The sequence below is a fragment of the Brachyhypopomus gauderio genome, chromosome 1 (genome assembly GCF_052324685.1).
Source record: "Brachyhypopomus gauderio isolate BG-103 chromosome 1, BGAUD_0.2, whole genome shotgun sequence".
Classification (NCBI taxonomy): domain Eukaryota; kingdom Metazoa; phylum Chordata; class Actinopteri; order Gymnotiformes; family Hypopomidae; genus Brachyhypopomus; species Brachyhypopomus gauderio.
The window spans coordinates 22,116,996-22,132,806 of NC_135211.1; the positions used below are offsets into that span (position 1 = coordinate 22,116,996).

The following is a 15,811-nucleotide window of genomic DNA, read 5'->3' on the forward strand; positions in this document are numbered from 1 at the left end:
CCTGGGTTTGTGTCGATGACATCTGAATGCATTATTTGTTTACACAAATCAATCAGTACTCAGATAGGTCTGTTAATGGACTGGCCATGTTTCAATTTTTAAACCTAATTTCTCAAATTATCTGATGTCCACTTGATGAACTTTTGAAGGTTTTTTTGGATCACTTGAATTTTATATAGTCCAAATCATTACTGAGTATGATAAAGTATGAAAAGCGCTTGATAAATTTTGAGTTATAACATTGAATAAACTGAACTTGATCATTACCATATCATACCTACCAAATATCAAGTATTAAACATATATTTGTTTTATGATATCTTTGTTGAGTGCAAGACCATAGCCCAGCCGGCCCGTTTCATTATGCAACAGAACAGGTAGGCCCCTCAACAGGGACCTCAGAAGAACAGGCAGTTGTTTTTGTGGAGTGCTGTGGAAGACATGACCGACTCTCCAACGTAAATTCTTCTGTGCCAATTAGACGCTCCTTCGTTTAGTTAATTTATAACCAGTCTATAATACCTCGTTAGACTAACTGAGACTCATTTTATCCAATCGACTACGCATCGAGCTGTTTTCAGAATAAACAATGTCAAATAAATCAATAGTAAATCCTAATCCAGCGCTATATCTCTCTTATACGGAATATAATTGTCCAGTCATTAAAAGCTCCGTGGGCGCAGAGAAAGGTATTATTACCACACTACACAGTTGACGACGAGAAATGGATTATTACTACGACACTACACAGTTGATGAGATTTAGTTTTAAATCTTGGGCCTCTGATCAATCGTAAACTGGATTCTACAAACATTCTTGGTAATGCGAGGTTGTTGCAAATCCTGTCTCTTGGCTCAATATCCATGCCTGTGTAATACATCATTAGGTTCACATCACAGAGCTGTTCGGGAGGCTGAAGTGTTTGACACGCGTTATTACAGGGAAATCGAGGGGGCGTGCAGCCCAAGAAATAGACCTGTCCCGCGTTTCCTAGCCGTAGGCTATAACGCCTGTATTAAAATAAAATGCGGCGTTGGTAGTAGGCCTATGTCAAAAAGAAGGAAATCTGCACTCCGATTATTTATCAATCCAACTGCAGTTACATACGCTGACCTTTAGTAAAATATATCGTTTAATTCGGATGATTTAACAACTGGCATCGGAATTAAAAACTATAAGTGGTAAGAAGACAGTGATCTGTCGTTGGTGAGTGTTGGAAATGAACCCAAACACTCGGGCATATCAACCACATATGTTCTCGTCATAGTCACAATCCATTACGTTAGTGCAGAAATGATATTATAGGCGTAACAAGGGCCCACTCGTGTTCTCAAAGACCCGTACATAAAGATAGTTCCATCACACCGAAGGTGTACCGGGCGTCCTTACAAGTGATCTACACTTGAAGTAGATAACTAGATAACCACAATGTAAAGGTTAATCTACTTGTGTTAGATTGGATAACTGTTTTGGGATTTTCGTAACCTACAGTAGCCTATAAAACGAGGCGAATGTGCACAATAAAATCATTATTTTAGTATTATTCGACAAATTAGTTTAATTTACGGAGAGTTATTGATCATCAGCAAGGCATAGGTCAAAATTCGAAATAATATATGTGCACAAAATTGTTTTCGACCCTGGCTACTCCTCCAGGTGTTTCGTGCCCCGGTCAACTTCAAAGCAGCACAGCAGCTTGTCTGCCGTAATAAGCGACCCTGCTCTTCTTTGTCAAAGTTTCACGCTACCCTTCTCGTTCAGAGCACGTTCACATCTGAGAAGAGGCGACTGCACTCCGCACGCTCGCCACAGGAACGCCAAAGAAATATTCAGGCACCTTGTTAAGAGGAAGCAGGTTGTCGTTCTCAATCCGGTTCTGTTCGCTTTATACTAGTAACTTCTGCTTCGGTAGATGCAATAAACCGAAAGTGTCGCGTATCATAAAGTTCGGGCGGTTAAGTAAAGGAGAAAGAGACTTAACTGAGCGATTATAAAATAACGGGCGCTGGAGGTTTCGGCGCAGAACCATTTCAATCTTTCCCCTCGTTGCTGCCCTCAGCGTTTGCCACGGTCGATGGACAGGTCACTTTTACCCGCTGGGGAGGAATTGCGAGCTGTGTGACAGCCGGACAGTGAGAGTGAACTCCGGAGGCGACGCGCAGGAAAGATACGCGGGTGACTCCGTGTTGCCCTCGCGGTTTGTAGAACGCAGGGACATTTAAAGGGGCGCGATCCGTGTGTTCAGCCGCCAGAAAGAGAAGATGCTGGTCCCGAGGATTCCCCACTTGCACGTGTACTGTGCTCTTTCCTGGATTACCTTAAGCTTTGCGATTACGGCCATAAGAGGTTCCCAGCACGGGATCCCACTAGGAGTGTGAGTGAGACAATTGTTTATTTAAAGGCTGTGTTAAGCAATGATTGAAATTTAGAACAAATCAGTATATTTCGTGTGCCGTTATAGGATTGCATATGTACTATTTCAGAGCAATAGATAATTAAATTTACATTACAAATAATACAGCGTTTGATAAGACCGTTAACCGTACATTTACCCAGAAAAAACTTTAACACTGAAACACATTGTTTTTTGCTTGATTTAATTTAAGACAATATTTGTAGAATTGTATTTGTAAAATTTCAGCTGAAACATGAACAAAGAGATGTTAAAGGAAACGCTACTGGCCCAGTACACTGTACCACTAACACCACACGAGCGATTATATTTGGAGGCACACACATTCAGAAAATCTCACGGTCCATCTGAATATGCTGCTCGTGGGATTTTTTTTACAAGTGATGTATAATGTTTTTGTTCCTTTTCAAACAGGGTTAAACTGTGGGCTTCGGCTTTTGGGGGCGAAATTAAATCCATAGCCACAAAATACTCTGGTTCTCAGCTACTGCAGAAGGTACACTTTCTCTATATTTGCCCCGCTCTCTATCTATCTTACACACCACATTTCATAAACATGCACACGGGGAAAGAAAACTGTTCTGTAAATAGGTTCAGCAATGCTTCAATGTGTTGTTGGACTATTTTGATGCTCAGCTGTTCACAGATGGCGTTTTTGGAAAAGGCTCAGGTGTGTGATCAGAGACTCAGCTATTCGTGTGTGTGTGTGTGTGTGTGTGTGTGTGTGTGTGTGTGTGTGGCAGCGTGCATGAGCGTATGTCTTGAAAAGGCTCAGGTGTGTGATCAGAGACTCATCAGTTCCTCTGTATGTGTGAGCATGACCGTATGTGTGTATGTCTGGACACGACGTTGAGATTTCTTCCTTCTAATCTCATCTTTAATTTTATGTGGAGTTTCAACCCCTGGACAAAATCAGGCATGTTAGATAAACGAGAGAGAGAGAGAGAGAGAGAGAGAGAGAGAGTGTGTTTCATTGAGTTCTTAAGTACCTCCCTTTCGCCACACGGTGGGAGCAGAGAGTGGAGCGTTTATGCATTAAGTCCAACCAACTGGATTTACACATTTAGATTTTGATACGACTTGACGTCTCTGATGTCAGTTTCGTTTTAATCTGAGCTTTGGCACGATCAGGCAGAAATTAACCATGGAACTAAATGGTTTTTGACCGTTAAGACACCAGATTTTTTAGTCTGTTCTGCAACGAATGATAGTAGCCTATTTTCTTTTTTGTTGCTGGTGTATGAGTAGATTTAAGGCACTAATTTTCACTTGCAAATTAATTAAACATACGTGCATAGCCTCACGCCACAAAACATCATATGGTTGAACTGTAATTACATACATTGAACAAAAATTACATAGCCACAACGTGGACAGAAACAGAGACTCTTGACTACAAAGCGACCTTATATGATAATCTACAGATCACTAAGCTCTACCACGCGCTCAGTCCTATGTCATTCGGAAATTAGTGTGCTGGTATATGTTGGGATTTCCATATCCTTCATTATTTTAATGTTAACACTGATGATGTTTGTTTTGGAATGCAACTCTTAGTTTTGATTTTGAATGCAAAAATAAAAAAGAAGCCTGACTGAGTATGCATACACACACACACACACACACACACACACACACACACACACACACACACACACACACACACACACACACACACACACACAATCTTGCATTGCAAACGGGCAGTGCTTGTTTTAAAAATGAGTTCTTTCTTTCTCAGTCTGACTATTGTTATATCTTACTGTAGCAACACAGACATTATTGCATGGATGACCTACTCATGAAATGCATGGGTGCACATAAATGTGTGTGTGTGTGTGTGTGTGTGTGTGTGAGAGAGAGAGAGAGAGAGAGAGAGAGAGAGAGAGAGAGTGAGAGAGAAAGAGAGAGAGAGTGAGTGAGAGAGAGAAGCAGATACTATTGAAAACTGTTTCCAGTGCTTTGTGTCTATATGTGTGCATGTGAGTAAAACACAGACACACACACACACACACACACACACACACACACACACACACACACACACACAGACTGAGATAAGCAGGCATTGAGACAGCAGTTACTTGTGCTCACGCATCCATGCCTCATGTTGTAATGGTTTAGTTAAACACCAGAGACACGTGCCTTCTCTCCATCTACTGAACCCACTGTATACAGATGAAGAGCTTGCCTAATACTGAGCCCTATGTCTACAGATGAAGATCTTACCTAATAGTGAGCCCTATGTCTATAGATGAAGATCTTGGCTAATACTGAGCCTGTGCTTCAAAGATGCAACCTCATCTCATAGCCAATCAAATACCACTGCAATTACAAGTACGCTTCATTTTTAGGGGCATCATGCAGTGAATAGTGCATAGTGAAATGCCTGAATCATGAGTCAGAAATCCGCATAGGTGAGTTTGGACACTAACAATACTGTTTAGCCTACACCTCACTTTATCATTATCTGACAGGTAGTAGCCTAAAGGGCTGTTTGATGAAAGTATGGTTATTCGCAACCGCATTTCTCACAAGGATAGGGAAAATGTCCTGGAGTCATGTGACTGCCCCTTTCAGTCCTGTTCCCTTCCTTCACTGATCCTGCATATGTTTGCACTTTTGAGTCATTGTCCTGCTCTGAGGGCGTGACCAATGAGAGTGGCACCCAGCCAATAAGCTATTCCCCTTCGTTAGAGTTGGGGGAGGCGGAGCAGCATGCTGGGTCATTAAATATGATCATTAAGCTCGTTTAGCTCTTATTGCCTGGTTTTTACACAAAGGGACAAATCCAAACGCCCGTTCCACCCTTTGCTGTGATTCATGTCAAACCAGCATCTGCTCTCAAAGCTGATAGCAAGTCACAATATCATACCTGCTATGCAGAGGTAGGTGATGCCATGAGCCATGTGAGGTTCTCCGCTGGTCCTGAATGTTCCTGCTTTGGCACAGTGCAACCCAGTGCCTCTGAATATCAGATCCAGGTGTGTTACATAAGGGCTGGAAGCAGATTCCGCAGAACCTGATGTGCTGCTTTGGTGAGAATTCTGAAAGGTTTTGATTGAAGGTCTTTGATGAAAGGCCGAGCATCTTCAACACTTGGAAATAGTGGAGACGTGTGTGAAGGCCTTCCTTCTGTGGCACTGTGAGAGTCAGGGAAGTGAAGTGACCAAAGTTATTGATAGGTGTTGCAGGAATGCCTGTGATTACTGAAACATGGCAGGGAAGTGGAAGGGAGGGCTGTGGAGAGGAGGAAGGGGGGAGGGGTGCGGGAGGACAGGCGTGAAATGAACTGTTCCACTTCAGCAACTCTCATGGGGACAGTGTGTTGTGAGGTGTAATGGGATGACTATGTGTGTGTGTGTGTGTGTGTGTGCGTGTGTGTGTGTGTGTGTGTGTGTGTGTGTGTGTGTGTGTGTGTGTGTGTGTGTGTGTGTGTGTGTGTGTGTGTGTGTGTGGTTAGTGCAGGAACATGTCAGGATTTTTGGGGGATTTGTTACCTTGTAGCATGCAACCAAATATATATTTGATATGTGCTGTATCTGCATTTATGTCTGTCTTATGCTTGTGCATCTGAGGGACTTGCTTTGATTTATTCTTAGGACTTTGGTAAACGCCACTCAAGAAATATTAAAAATAACGCTTTGGACAATGTGGCGGGCTAGACTGGTGGTGTTCATCTAGCATTGCGCTGTGGTCGGTATGCGTGTCTGATATCGAGTGTTTTCAGGTTCGTGTGTGTGTTCTGCAGTCTCAGCGTTGTCTGGATGTAGTTCATTATCCCAGCCCACCCAGGCTTGACGCGTTATTATCTTTCTCTTGCGTTCAGACTCCATTTCAATTACCCTCCAACCACGTGTGGCCCGCACTAAACCACTCCTCACACAGCCGTGGCCATCATCCCGCCTACAACGCTGGGCCTCAGCCAATCACACAAAGTGCAGCAGCTTCTCGGCCAGTTACAGAGACAAGATTAAACTCATTACTGGATGAGGAGGCGTTATATCAGCCAACAAGGCTGACTGGAGGTTGTCAGCGAATCAGAGTAGCCGTTAATGTGTAGCTACAGGAGAGATCAGGGATGTAACTTATCAAAGTCTCTCTCTCCGCGCAGAGAAGGTAGAGAGAGAGAGAGAGAGAGAGAGAGTCTCTGTTCGAAATAGCCTACTACATACTACTGGCGTACTGATCGAGCCCCAATTCAGTATGTCGTATGCAGTATGTGACCAAAATGAAATTTTCCAGTATGCGAAACAAACCCGGATGACATATTACTTCCGCAAAATATTCCAGTATGCGAACAGAGCTATCTTCGTGGTGTACTGCATCCCATCATGCAACGCTACATTCACATGACCCCGTAGTATGCTTTGCTTTTGTTGCATACTGGAAACTGTACTGCATACTACTACGAGAACCAGTATGCAGTATCCAGTATATACTGAGTCCAGTATGCAGTATCCAATATGTAGTAGGCTATTTCGAACAGAGCCAGAGAGAGAGAGTGGACGGGGGAGCGGGTAGGGAGTTATCTGCACTGGCACCTGAACAAACAATGGGAAGCTCACGTTTCACAAAATAGTGTTCCTGGTCGTATTTGTGGATGCAAAATGTACATTAACAACGCCTGATGAATCTTTTTGCGTGTTCTGAACTACACTGGAGAACAACAGCTCCACTCAGGACTGGAAGTATGCGAATTTCATCTGAAGGCCTATCTGAATCGGTGTCATTACTTTTTATGAATTTATCTGTGTAATTTGTGTCGTGAAATGTATTTAGTGAAACTGAGTTTGTCAATATTCAGTTCATCATAGTAAATATATAAGAAATATACGTCGCCCCCCCAGTAATTCTTGCTCATACTCATGTAATGTTATAGTTCATATAAGTTCATAATATATTAAAATGAAATGTACCCCACTGTAAAAAAAAGCACAATTAGTAAATTATATGATTTCTTCATCATCTTATTATTATTATTATTATTATTATTATTATTATTATTTAGTGCTGTTTAAAGGCTAAAAAAATGAACATATTTCTTGAGTTTCAAATAAAGATTCGTTTTCACTGATGAGTACAGTTCAAAAGTTTGGTTTACCTGTGTTACCTGATGTATCTTTTACGTATATAATTCTCTTTTCTGGATTGTAGACTGTTCATTCTAGACTTTTAATTGGAAGGGACTTTGATCCTTCTGATGAAGACCATGTAGGCCGGAACGTCATGCCGCCTTTAATGTAATATGATAGTGAACAGAGTCGCTCCATCCTGACATTTACATATTACAAAAAGAACTCAGTTCGCCCCATACAGACATAAAAAAATAGTATTTATATGTATTTCGTTAGGAACCAGTATGAGTTGACTGGTTGCAATCATTTTCTTGTTTGTCTTCTTTTAGAAATATAAGGAATACGAAAAAACGGTCCGCCTCGAGGAGATTGATGGCGCCAGACTTGTGAAAAATGTGGCTGAGAACATGGCAGAAATGTTCCGGAAGAAAGCAGAAGCCGCACACGTGAGTCTTATCTTTAGTTGAATTGTCAGTGTTAAATTCAAAGAGGCTGTTTTATACGCTGATTAGATAATACATTTAAAAAGGTTATCGTAAGTATGCTTAGTTTATTATTATTATTATTATTATTATTATTATTATTATTATTATTATTATTATTATTATTATTATTATTGTGTACACACTTCCAATTACGTCCTATTTCTATTACTAGCTTAACGATCATGTAAATTTAGAATGTTTGTCGTGGAAAATGTTCCGACTTTGAGATTAGTTAACAGTGAAATTACTGACGTATGAAAAAATACGAAACGATTAAAATGTTCTCCATCACTATACCCTCCTCTAACTGGAGTATACATTTTCCCTATTACCACCGGTCCGGTGTTTCCTTACACTGGAGCTGGGGCCACGCGCGCAACCTTTTAATTGTCTCGCGCCAGCAGTGCGTGGGTGAGATAGCGTTATCTTGGGAGAGCAGCTTGTCGCTCTACACCCCGTTTTCAGATTGTAGCATTTTCATTTGTTTAGAAGAGAATAATCGCTGAAATACATCTATAATGTTTTTGCGGACTACAAGCCAGTAGGGATTGTATTTTTTCAACTGAAATTTGCGCTATAAAAATAAAAAGTTTAAAAAAGATTAACATATATTTCTGCCAGGTTTGTACGCAGCAAATACACGCTGTTTCATATTAAATGTCCATATTCTGTAATCCAACAAACTACCCAATTTTACCTTGTGTACCAATATGTATATATTCATTTTTACAATAGATTAGGTAAAATAAAACGAGTAACATAAATATCCACAAAAACGAAAAAAGATTTAATTAAGGCACTAATTCCTTTGGTGTTTGAATAGGCGGTGTTTTAACCGCCTATTCTAGTTTGTAGCAAACTAGAAAACATTTCTAGGGGTCTTTGTACTGACTGTTCAAACAGTATAATGGCATGATTTTATTTACCCTGCACCCCTTTCGTTGACGTGGTTTATGCCACATATTAATTTGTTGACCTCAGGCGCTCGGCGAGCGGCATTTCTACGCCCGACCTAAGCAGTTCACGCGCTCTGTCTCTATATACACCCCCCAGCCACACACACACACACACACACACACACACACACACACACACACACACACACACACACACACACACACACGGGTGCGGTAAGATCACTGACTTGTGGTGTTTAGTGACCTAATTATGGAATCAAGACCCCAATTACAATTTAACAGTTGTTTCCCTCTTATCTTTTAACGGGAACGTGTCACATGTACTAATTACGACACAAATAAATCTAATAATGAGCATCTCAACACCGTAAACACTTGCCTGTTTATCAAAACCTTTTGCAGGAAAGTCACCCATCTGTTTCGCAACAACGACTTAATCTTCTTTTGATTTTATATCGTCTGTATATATTCTATGTGCTAAATAAGAGGCCTGTCCTTTGATTTATTGTCATATTGTCGCTTTAGCGGATAGTGGAGGTGGCAGAAGAGGCGCACCTTCAGCACGAGGAGAACCCTGATCTTCAGGTGAGAACATTTTATTTCTTTGAGGTGATCCGCTTCAGGACCGTGAAAAGCTCGTTTCTTCACTTTGGACCTGCGATGTGTTGTCAAAAACCGAGTTAAATGAAATGTAACCATATTTTCCGTGTTTGCGTAAAATGTGTGCCTGACAGTTCGACCTAACGCGCCAGCCACTTGACCTTAATGTAGGCAAATGAACTACGTCCAATCGCTAGCTTCTTACTCGATCTGTTCAAGATATATGAAGTTTTAGGTCTGGTGTAGATATTGCCGTTTTCTTCATTCTGTCCCCACCGCTGAGACGAAGATTAATGGGTTCTTGTGGCCTAGCTGAGCCCCGCCGTTCCAGCGATAAATGGAAAATTCACTAGAGCAAAATGCATTTAAAGTAATGGTGGTTGCTTTCAAATAATGAATTCATTAACACTCTTTCTCCACGAATAAATTCCAATCGTGTCATGAACCCTCCATAATCAGTATGGTGAAGTGATATAGAAGGTCTTTTTGACAACCCTTCAAGACTTTCTGGATTTGTGTGATTATGTGTTTTATATAGGCTCAATGGTTTTCACACAAAATTACCATTTTAGGATATAACTTTATAAAGCTTGTACATTTGAGAAGCACAATATTTTAAATGTATATTTATTATTAATATTTCAAACCCAATTCTTGTATTTCTTTCAGGATTCTTTTATTTAGCAAAGCCACTTTGGACACTGCCTTTGTACCTGTCTCTGCGGTGTATAGCAGAGGCCTGTATGTAGCCTGTATAGCTGCTTTAGAATCATGTCTGGTGTAACAGCTGTAAACACCAGTCAGGAGCCAGGTGTGACGTATTACAGGATTGAGCCATGTAATTGGTCATTTAAGATGGTGAATATGTAGAAGACATTCTAGTGTGTAGTAGCAGATGAGGTATGAGGGCATTGTGTGTTTGGGCACTTGTCCGCATGCATGTTTGAAGATAAGAGAGACTGCTTACCAGAGCTAGACCCATGCCGCATCTATTGGCTGTGTGTGTGCCTGTGTGCAAGCTGTGTGTTGTGGGCAGTGGTGATGGTGGACTAGAGATGATTTGTCAGGCAGCATGCTGGTGACGTAGCCGTGTGTGCGTTCTCCTGGAGAGCGCTGATCACCCTCACTGGCAGTGCCAGGCAGAGCATCGTAACAGACAGAACCGCTGAGTGCGGACATTTCCCTGCGCCTCCCCCTCCCTCCCCTTTCTGTCTCTCCCATCCCTATACCCCTCTCCTCTCCTCTCCTCTTCTCTCCTCTCATCTCCTCTCCTCTCCTCTTCTCTCCTCTCCCCTCCCCTCCCCTACATCTCTCTCCTCTCCTCCCCTCCTCTACACCCCTCTCCTCTCCTCTCCTCCTCTACACCTCTCCCCTCCCCTCCCCTACATCTCTCTCCTCTCCTCCCCTCCTCTACACCCCTCTCCTCTCCTCTCCTCTCCTCCTCTACACCCCTCCCCTCCCCTACATCTCTCTACTCTCCTCCCCTCCTCTACACCCCTCTCCTCTCCTCTATGACCCTCTCCTCCTTACTTCTACACCCCTCTCCTCTACTCCCCTCTCTGCTCCTCTCTACTCTTACTATTTTCAAAAAACCTCTCTTCAGATGATGGCAAATCTGGCTGAGTTTGTAACAGTGTTAAAATAAAATTGCAACGCAGCAGTCAGACCAGGTATAATGCCACATAGTCACTGTGTTTTACTTGTCTACATAGTGACTCCCTCCCAGGACAATTAGTGCATCTGAAACTAATAGAGGAGGACAATTGTGATTCAGAACTTCTGTTTCAGGATTTTGGTCCTACAGTCTGGCTTTGGTAATTGTACTGAAACAGGAATGGGATGGCATGTTTTAGTTGAATAAAAAACATGTTGAAAACATGAGTTGAAACACCACAAGGTAAAGGATCTTCACAATTTAACTGAATAATTTCAAATTTTCTTTCTGCAAAAATCTGTATTTCTTTTTCAGTGTTGCTCATGTCAATCATGTAGAATTCATTTAAATCAACAGGGACATGCAAAATTGCTTCTGAGTTTTGGATCAACATATTTTGTTCTTGTAGACCACCGAGAAACATTCTCTTTAAATGTATGTTAAAGCGATGTGTGTGGCTGCTTGGCCTTTTGGAAAAAATACCTTTCCAGCTAATATTGTCTCAGTGCTGTCCGTTGTTTTATATTGATGCACAAAACACTAGGTGACCTTTCGATTGGTTCCTTTGTGATGTGATTTGAGTACTTGTGTTTGTGATGTCACACCCCCTGATTGCACGTCTCCCTGTGTGCACATGTGTTTTCTGGGACAGTACGAGTATTTCAACGCAGTTCTGATCAACGAAGTAGATGGGGATGGTCGCAGCGTGGAGCTGGGGGGGGAGTTTATCCTGGAGCCCAACGACCACTTCAGCAACCTGTCCGTCAACCTCAGCCTCAGCGTGGTCCAGGTGCCCACCAACATGTACAATAAAGGTGAGCGGGTGTACGGCTGGATGTCCAGACGCTCTTGTCCTGGACACACAGCCCTCTCCTGGGTGCAAAATGTTCTCTTTTCTTCTGGACTCCCACCTGACAGCTGTCTGTCCTGGTTGAACTAGTCGACATGTTTGAGACAATATGTCATTATTAAATATAGCATGTCATTCTTATGACAGCCATCTAATTATGATTGTTTATAAAGCTGCACATTGCAGTAGGTATAGAGCAATATTTACATATAGTTAGAAAGGAGAGAGAGAGATAGAGAGAGATAGAGAGGTAATGTGTGACTGTGTGTGTGTGCGTGATGGTGCAGTGGTTTAAGACAGACAGCTTAGGCCACTCCTGTTTCAGTGATCTGGAAATGATTAGCTTAGTGTCAGCCTCCCTTCATGGGTCAATAATCCCCTGGGGACAAAACTCCAGTCACCCAGAGCTCGCAGCTCTATGTGTGTGTGTGTGTGTGTGTGTATGTGTGTGTGTGTGTGTGTGCATGCGTGTGTGTGTGTGTGTGTGTGTGTGTGAGAGAGAGAGAGAGAGAGAGAGAGAGAGAGACAGAGAGGTAGGAGTGGTCACTCTTATGTGACTGTGGTCTGTTCCTTTGTGTGTGCCTGTCATGGTGTGTTATTGTGCTCCGTGTGCTTATGGGCTGGTGAATGCAGTAACATTAACACTGGACTCCAGTATAGGACGAAAATGTATGAGACATGATTTGGAGCTTATGGCTTTTGTGTGGTGAAATTAAGGTCAAAGGTCACATGTCTTAGAGTTTAGTACTAATGGCTGATGATGTTCTGAACAGACATTCCTTATCTCTCTCTCTCTCTCTCTCTCTCTCTGACTATATCTCTTTTAGATCCTGATATAGTGAATGGTGTTTACTGGTCAGAAGCTTTAAATAAAATATTTGTAGAGAATTATGAAAAGGACCCCTCACTTATTTGGCAGTATTTTGGGAGTGCTAAAGGTTTCTTCAGGCAGTATCCAGGTGAGCAGTGTGTGTGTGTGTGTGTGTGTGTGTGTGTGTGTGTGTGTGTGTTTGTGTGTGTGTGTGTGTGTGTGTGTGTGTGTGTGTGTGTGTGTGTGTGTATGGATGTGCACATGCATTTGCTTGCAAAATCATGATACTAAGCTCATTTGCAATGAAAAAATAAATAATTTTGCTAATGTTTTAATTTTACAGACCATCAGAGAGAGACAGTGTTTAAATGTATTTTACAGACCATCAGAGAGAGACAGTGTATAAACGTACCACAGTCATGGATTGATAAATGCAATCACTGGTATATGAACATTCTAATCAAGATTTATATCATGATTGTGATATTAGTTCAGATAGATGTTTCAAACTATGCTGTCTTTAAGAAACCATAAAACGAGTTCGTAATGCTGTCTTGCGTTGTATGTATTTGTCATATATTAATATATTATTACATGTTATATTATCTGTGCTTTTTGCTCATAATAATAGACTTGCCTTAACACTGGAGCATAGTAGACAATTATTGGTGTAGACATTTAATCAAATCAAGTCAAAGATTGCAAAAATAAAATGTAAATATTTATATACTTAAACTTTCTTTAAAATACTTCAATATAATCCTCCTCTGAATATTTCCTCAGATTAGCAAGAACTACTGAGAATAGTTTTTTATTTATATAATTTCATAAAAATGTTTTCAATAAAGTACCATTAATTATATTTAGCAAATAGTTGGACTTAATATAAATATAATAATTACATTAAAATTTAATTCATTAGATCATACTTCAATCAGAATAAATGAGATAAAAAGCACCTCTCCATACAGTAATATTTAGGTTATCTGCATGATGACTGTTTGAGGTGTGCAACATCTTCCGTCCCCAGGTGTGAAGTGGCACCCAGACGAACATGGCGTCATCTCTTTTGACTGCCGCAACAGGAAGTGGTAAGAGCCCAAATGTTCTGTGCTGCGTTTTACCCCTGCAGTGAGTATTGCTGACACAGCGCTCTGTACGGCTCTCCCAAGGTTAGCTCCTAGATCACCAACAAAAAGATTAACAAACCCACATATGCACCATTTTAGCAGGACTACTGTTATAGTCCCCAAGCCTGTGTCATTGCGGGGATGCTAGTGGAAACCAGAGAATGGAAGGGCAACTTTCCTGACATTACTGGTGAGCAGGGCAGTCAGCTGGTGTGATTGTGTCCCTGTTATAAGGTCTCACGTGTCATATACGGTTTCACGTGTCATATACGGTCTCATTTTTGACACGCTGACTCTCCACAACATAACAACAAATGCTGGGATCTGATTCTTTGGCAGGAAAGCAACCAGCTTGATGGAATCTGCTTGCTCCATTAACTTCAGTTCAGAAGCCGTTTTTCCACATATATTTATTTAATTATTTGCTCACATTTTCTGTGCATGGTAGCAAGAATAAGTGGATGCTCATTACGTACGCCAATGTAGCTCATGTCTTAAAAAATTTTTGCATGAGCCACTGGAATGATCACAGCCATTCCAGAAATCCCTTTGTAAGGTGATGGATATGTAACCTTCACAGAGGGTGTCAGTTCAATAGTGTTTACAGTAGCCACCTGATAGCCATTTTTGTAATGCAGAGGCAAGGCAGGCTGTCAGTGAGTGCATCTTCTGTGGAAGTTAGTCTGTGCTCACGTGCACACTCTATCGCTCTGAACGCAGATGTCGGAGTGGATCTGAGCACAGCAGGTGTTCGTCGGGACTGTACTGTAGTCTGTACTGTAGTCTGTAATGTAGTCTGTACTGTCCTCTGTGTCACTCACTCTGCTTGAGTGGCAGGAACAGTAGAGGAGTCATTAATCATGATAAGGGACCAGTCATCTTCAACAAATGCACAGCTCTCCTTCCTGTAAAGGATTGCAAAAAAGGAAAATGAGGGGAAAAAACCCTTTCTTTCCTTGACGTAATTTCAATGAGATTGTGAGCTATTCTTATTTATTGTTAATAGCACATATGAAGCAACCGTTGTATTTTCTTCTCCACAGAGAACACAGGTGTTCTTTGAGTGAATTACTTTGGTTTCACAGCGCCCCCTACCTTTCACCCCACGCAGGTACATCCAGGCGGCCACCTCGCCGAAAGACGTGGTGATCCTGGTGGACGTCAGCGGCAGCATGAAGGGTCTTCGTCTGACCATCGCCAGGCAGACAGTCTCCTCCATCCTGGACACGCTGGGGGATGACGACTTCTTCAACATCATCGCTGTGGGTCCCGCAAAGGGAGCGTCCTGCTCTGCTCTCTCCTCGTTTGGCTAATGCGGGATTAGAGAAATAAACTTCACTGGCTTTGTTTCAATGTTCATTCCTGCTTTGTTGCTCCGTTTTGTTCCTAAAAAGATGTAAATGTGGTGTGTTTTATTTTTTGCTCTGTTTATTTGCGACATTGCGGTAATCAAGAGATGTGTCGTGTAACCTGATACACCATGGAAGATAAATGCCTTTTAGTGTTTTTAGAAAATTAGCTCAGTTCTCGTGATGTGTTCAAGTTTGTAAGCGGGAGAAGTACTCGGACTTCTTTTATTCAAGTGTAATTGCACTGTGGTTCTTTCACACAAGTGTAATTGCGCTGTGTTTGTTTATCACAGTACAATCAGGAGGTCCATTATGTGGAACCGTGTCTGAATGGAACACTGGTGCAGGCGGACAGGACCAATAAAGACGTGAGTCTCTCTCTCTCTCTCTCTCTCTCTCTCTCTCTCTCTCTCTCTCTCTCTTTCTCATTCATTCTCTCCTCTGTGTGTCATTTGTCTCTTGCCCTTCGTCTTATCTCAGTCTCTTGTTTTCCTTTGTCTCTCTCCCTTTTCTCTTCCTTCTTT

General features: G+C 41.8%; 1 protein-coding gene across 4 annotated transcripts in view; it reads left to right on the forward strand.

Annotated features, from left to right (window-relative positions):
* Nucleotides 1-1,407: 1,407 nt before the first annotated feature.
* The window catches only part of cacna2d3 (calcium channel, voltage dependent, alpha2/delta subunit 3), a 33,832-nt gene continuing 19,428 nt past the window's right edge, over nt 1,408-15,811 (forward strand). For 3 of the 4 annotated variants that reach the window (XM_077003181.1, XM_077003200.1, XM_077003207.1), the window contains exons 1-9: nt 1,408-2,374; nt 2,828-2,909; nt 7,821-7,937; nt 9,419-9,478; nt 11,800-11,962; nt 12,825-12,956; nt 13,839-13,899; nt 15,050-15,200; nt 15,581-15,655. In XM_077003181.1, coding sequence (XP_076859296.1) covers nt 2,262-2,374; nt 2,828-2,909; nt 7,821-7,937; nt 9,419-9,478; nt 11,800-11,962; nt 12,825-12,956; nt 13,839-13,899; nt 15,050-15,200; nt 15,581-15,655 — 954 coding nt within the window. In that variant the 5' untranslated portion in view covers nt 1,408-2,261. The remainder of the gene's footprint in view (nt 2,375-2,827; nt 2,910-7,820; nt 7,938-9,418; nt 9,479-11,799; nt 11,963-12,824; nt 12,957-13,838; nt 13,900-15,049; nt 15,201-15,580; nt 15,656-15,811) is intronic. The other variant, XM_077003189.1, reaches the window with a different exon arrangement.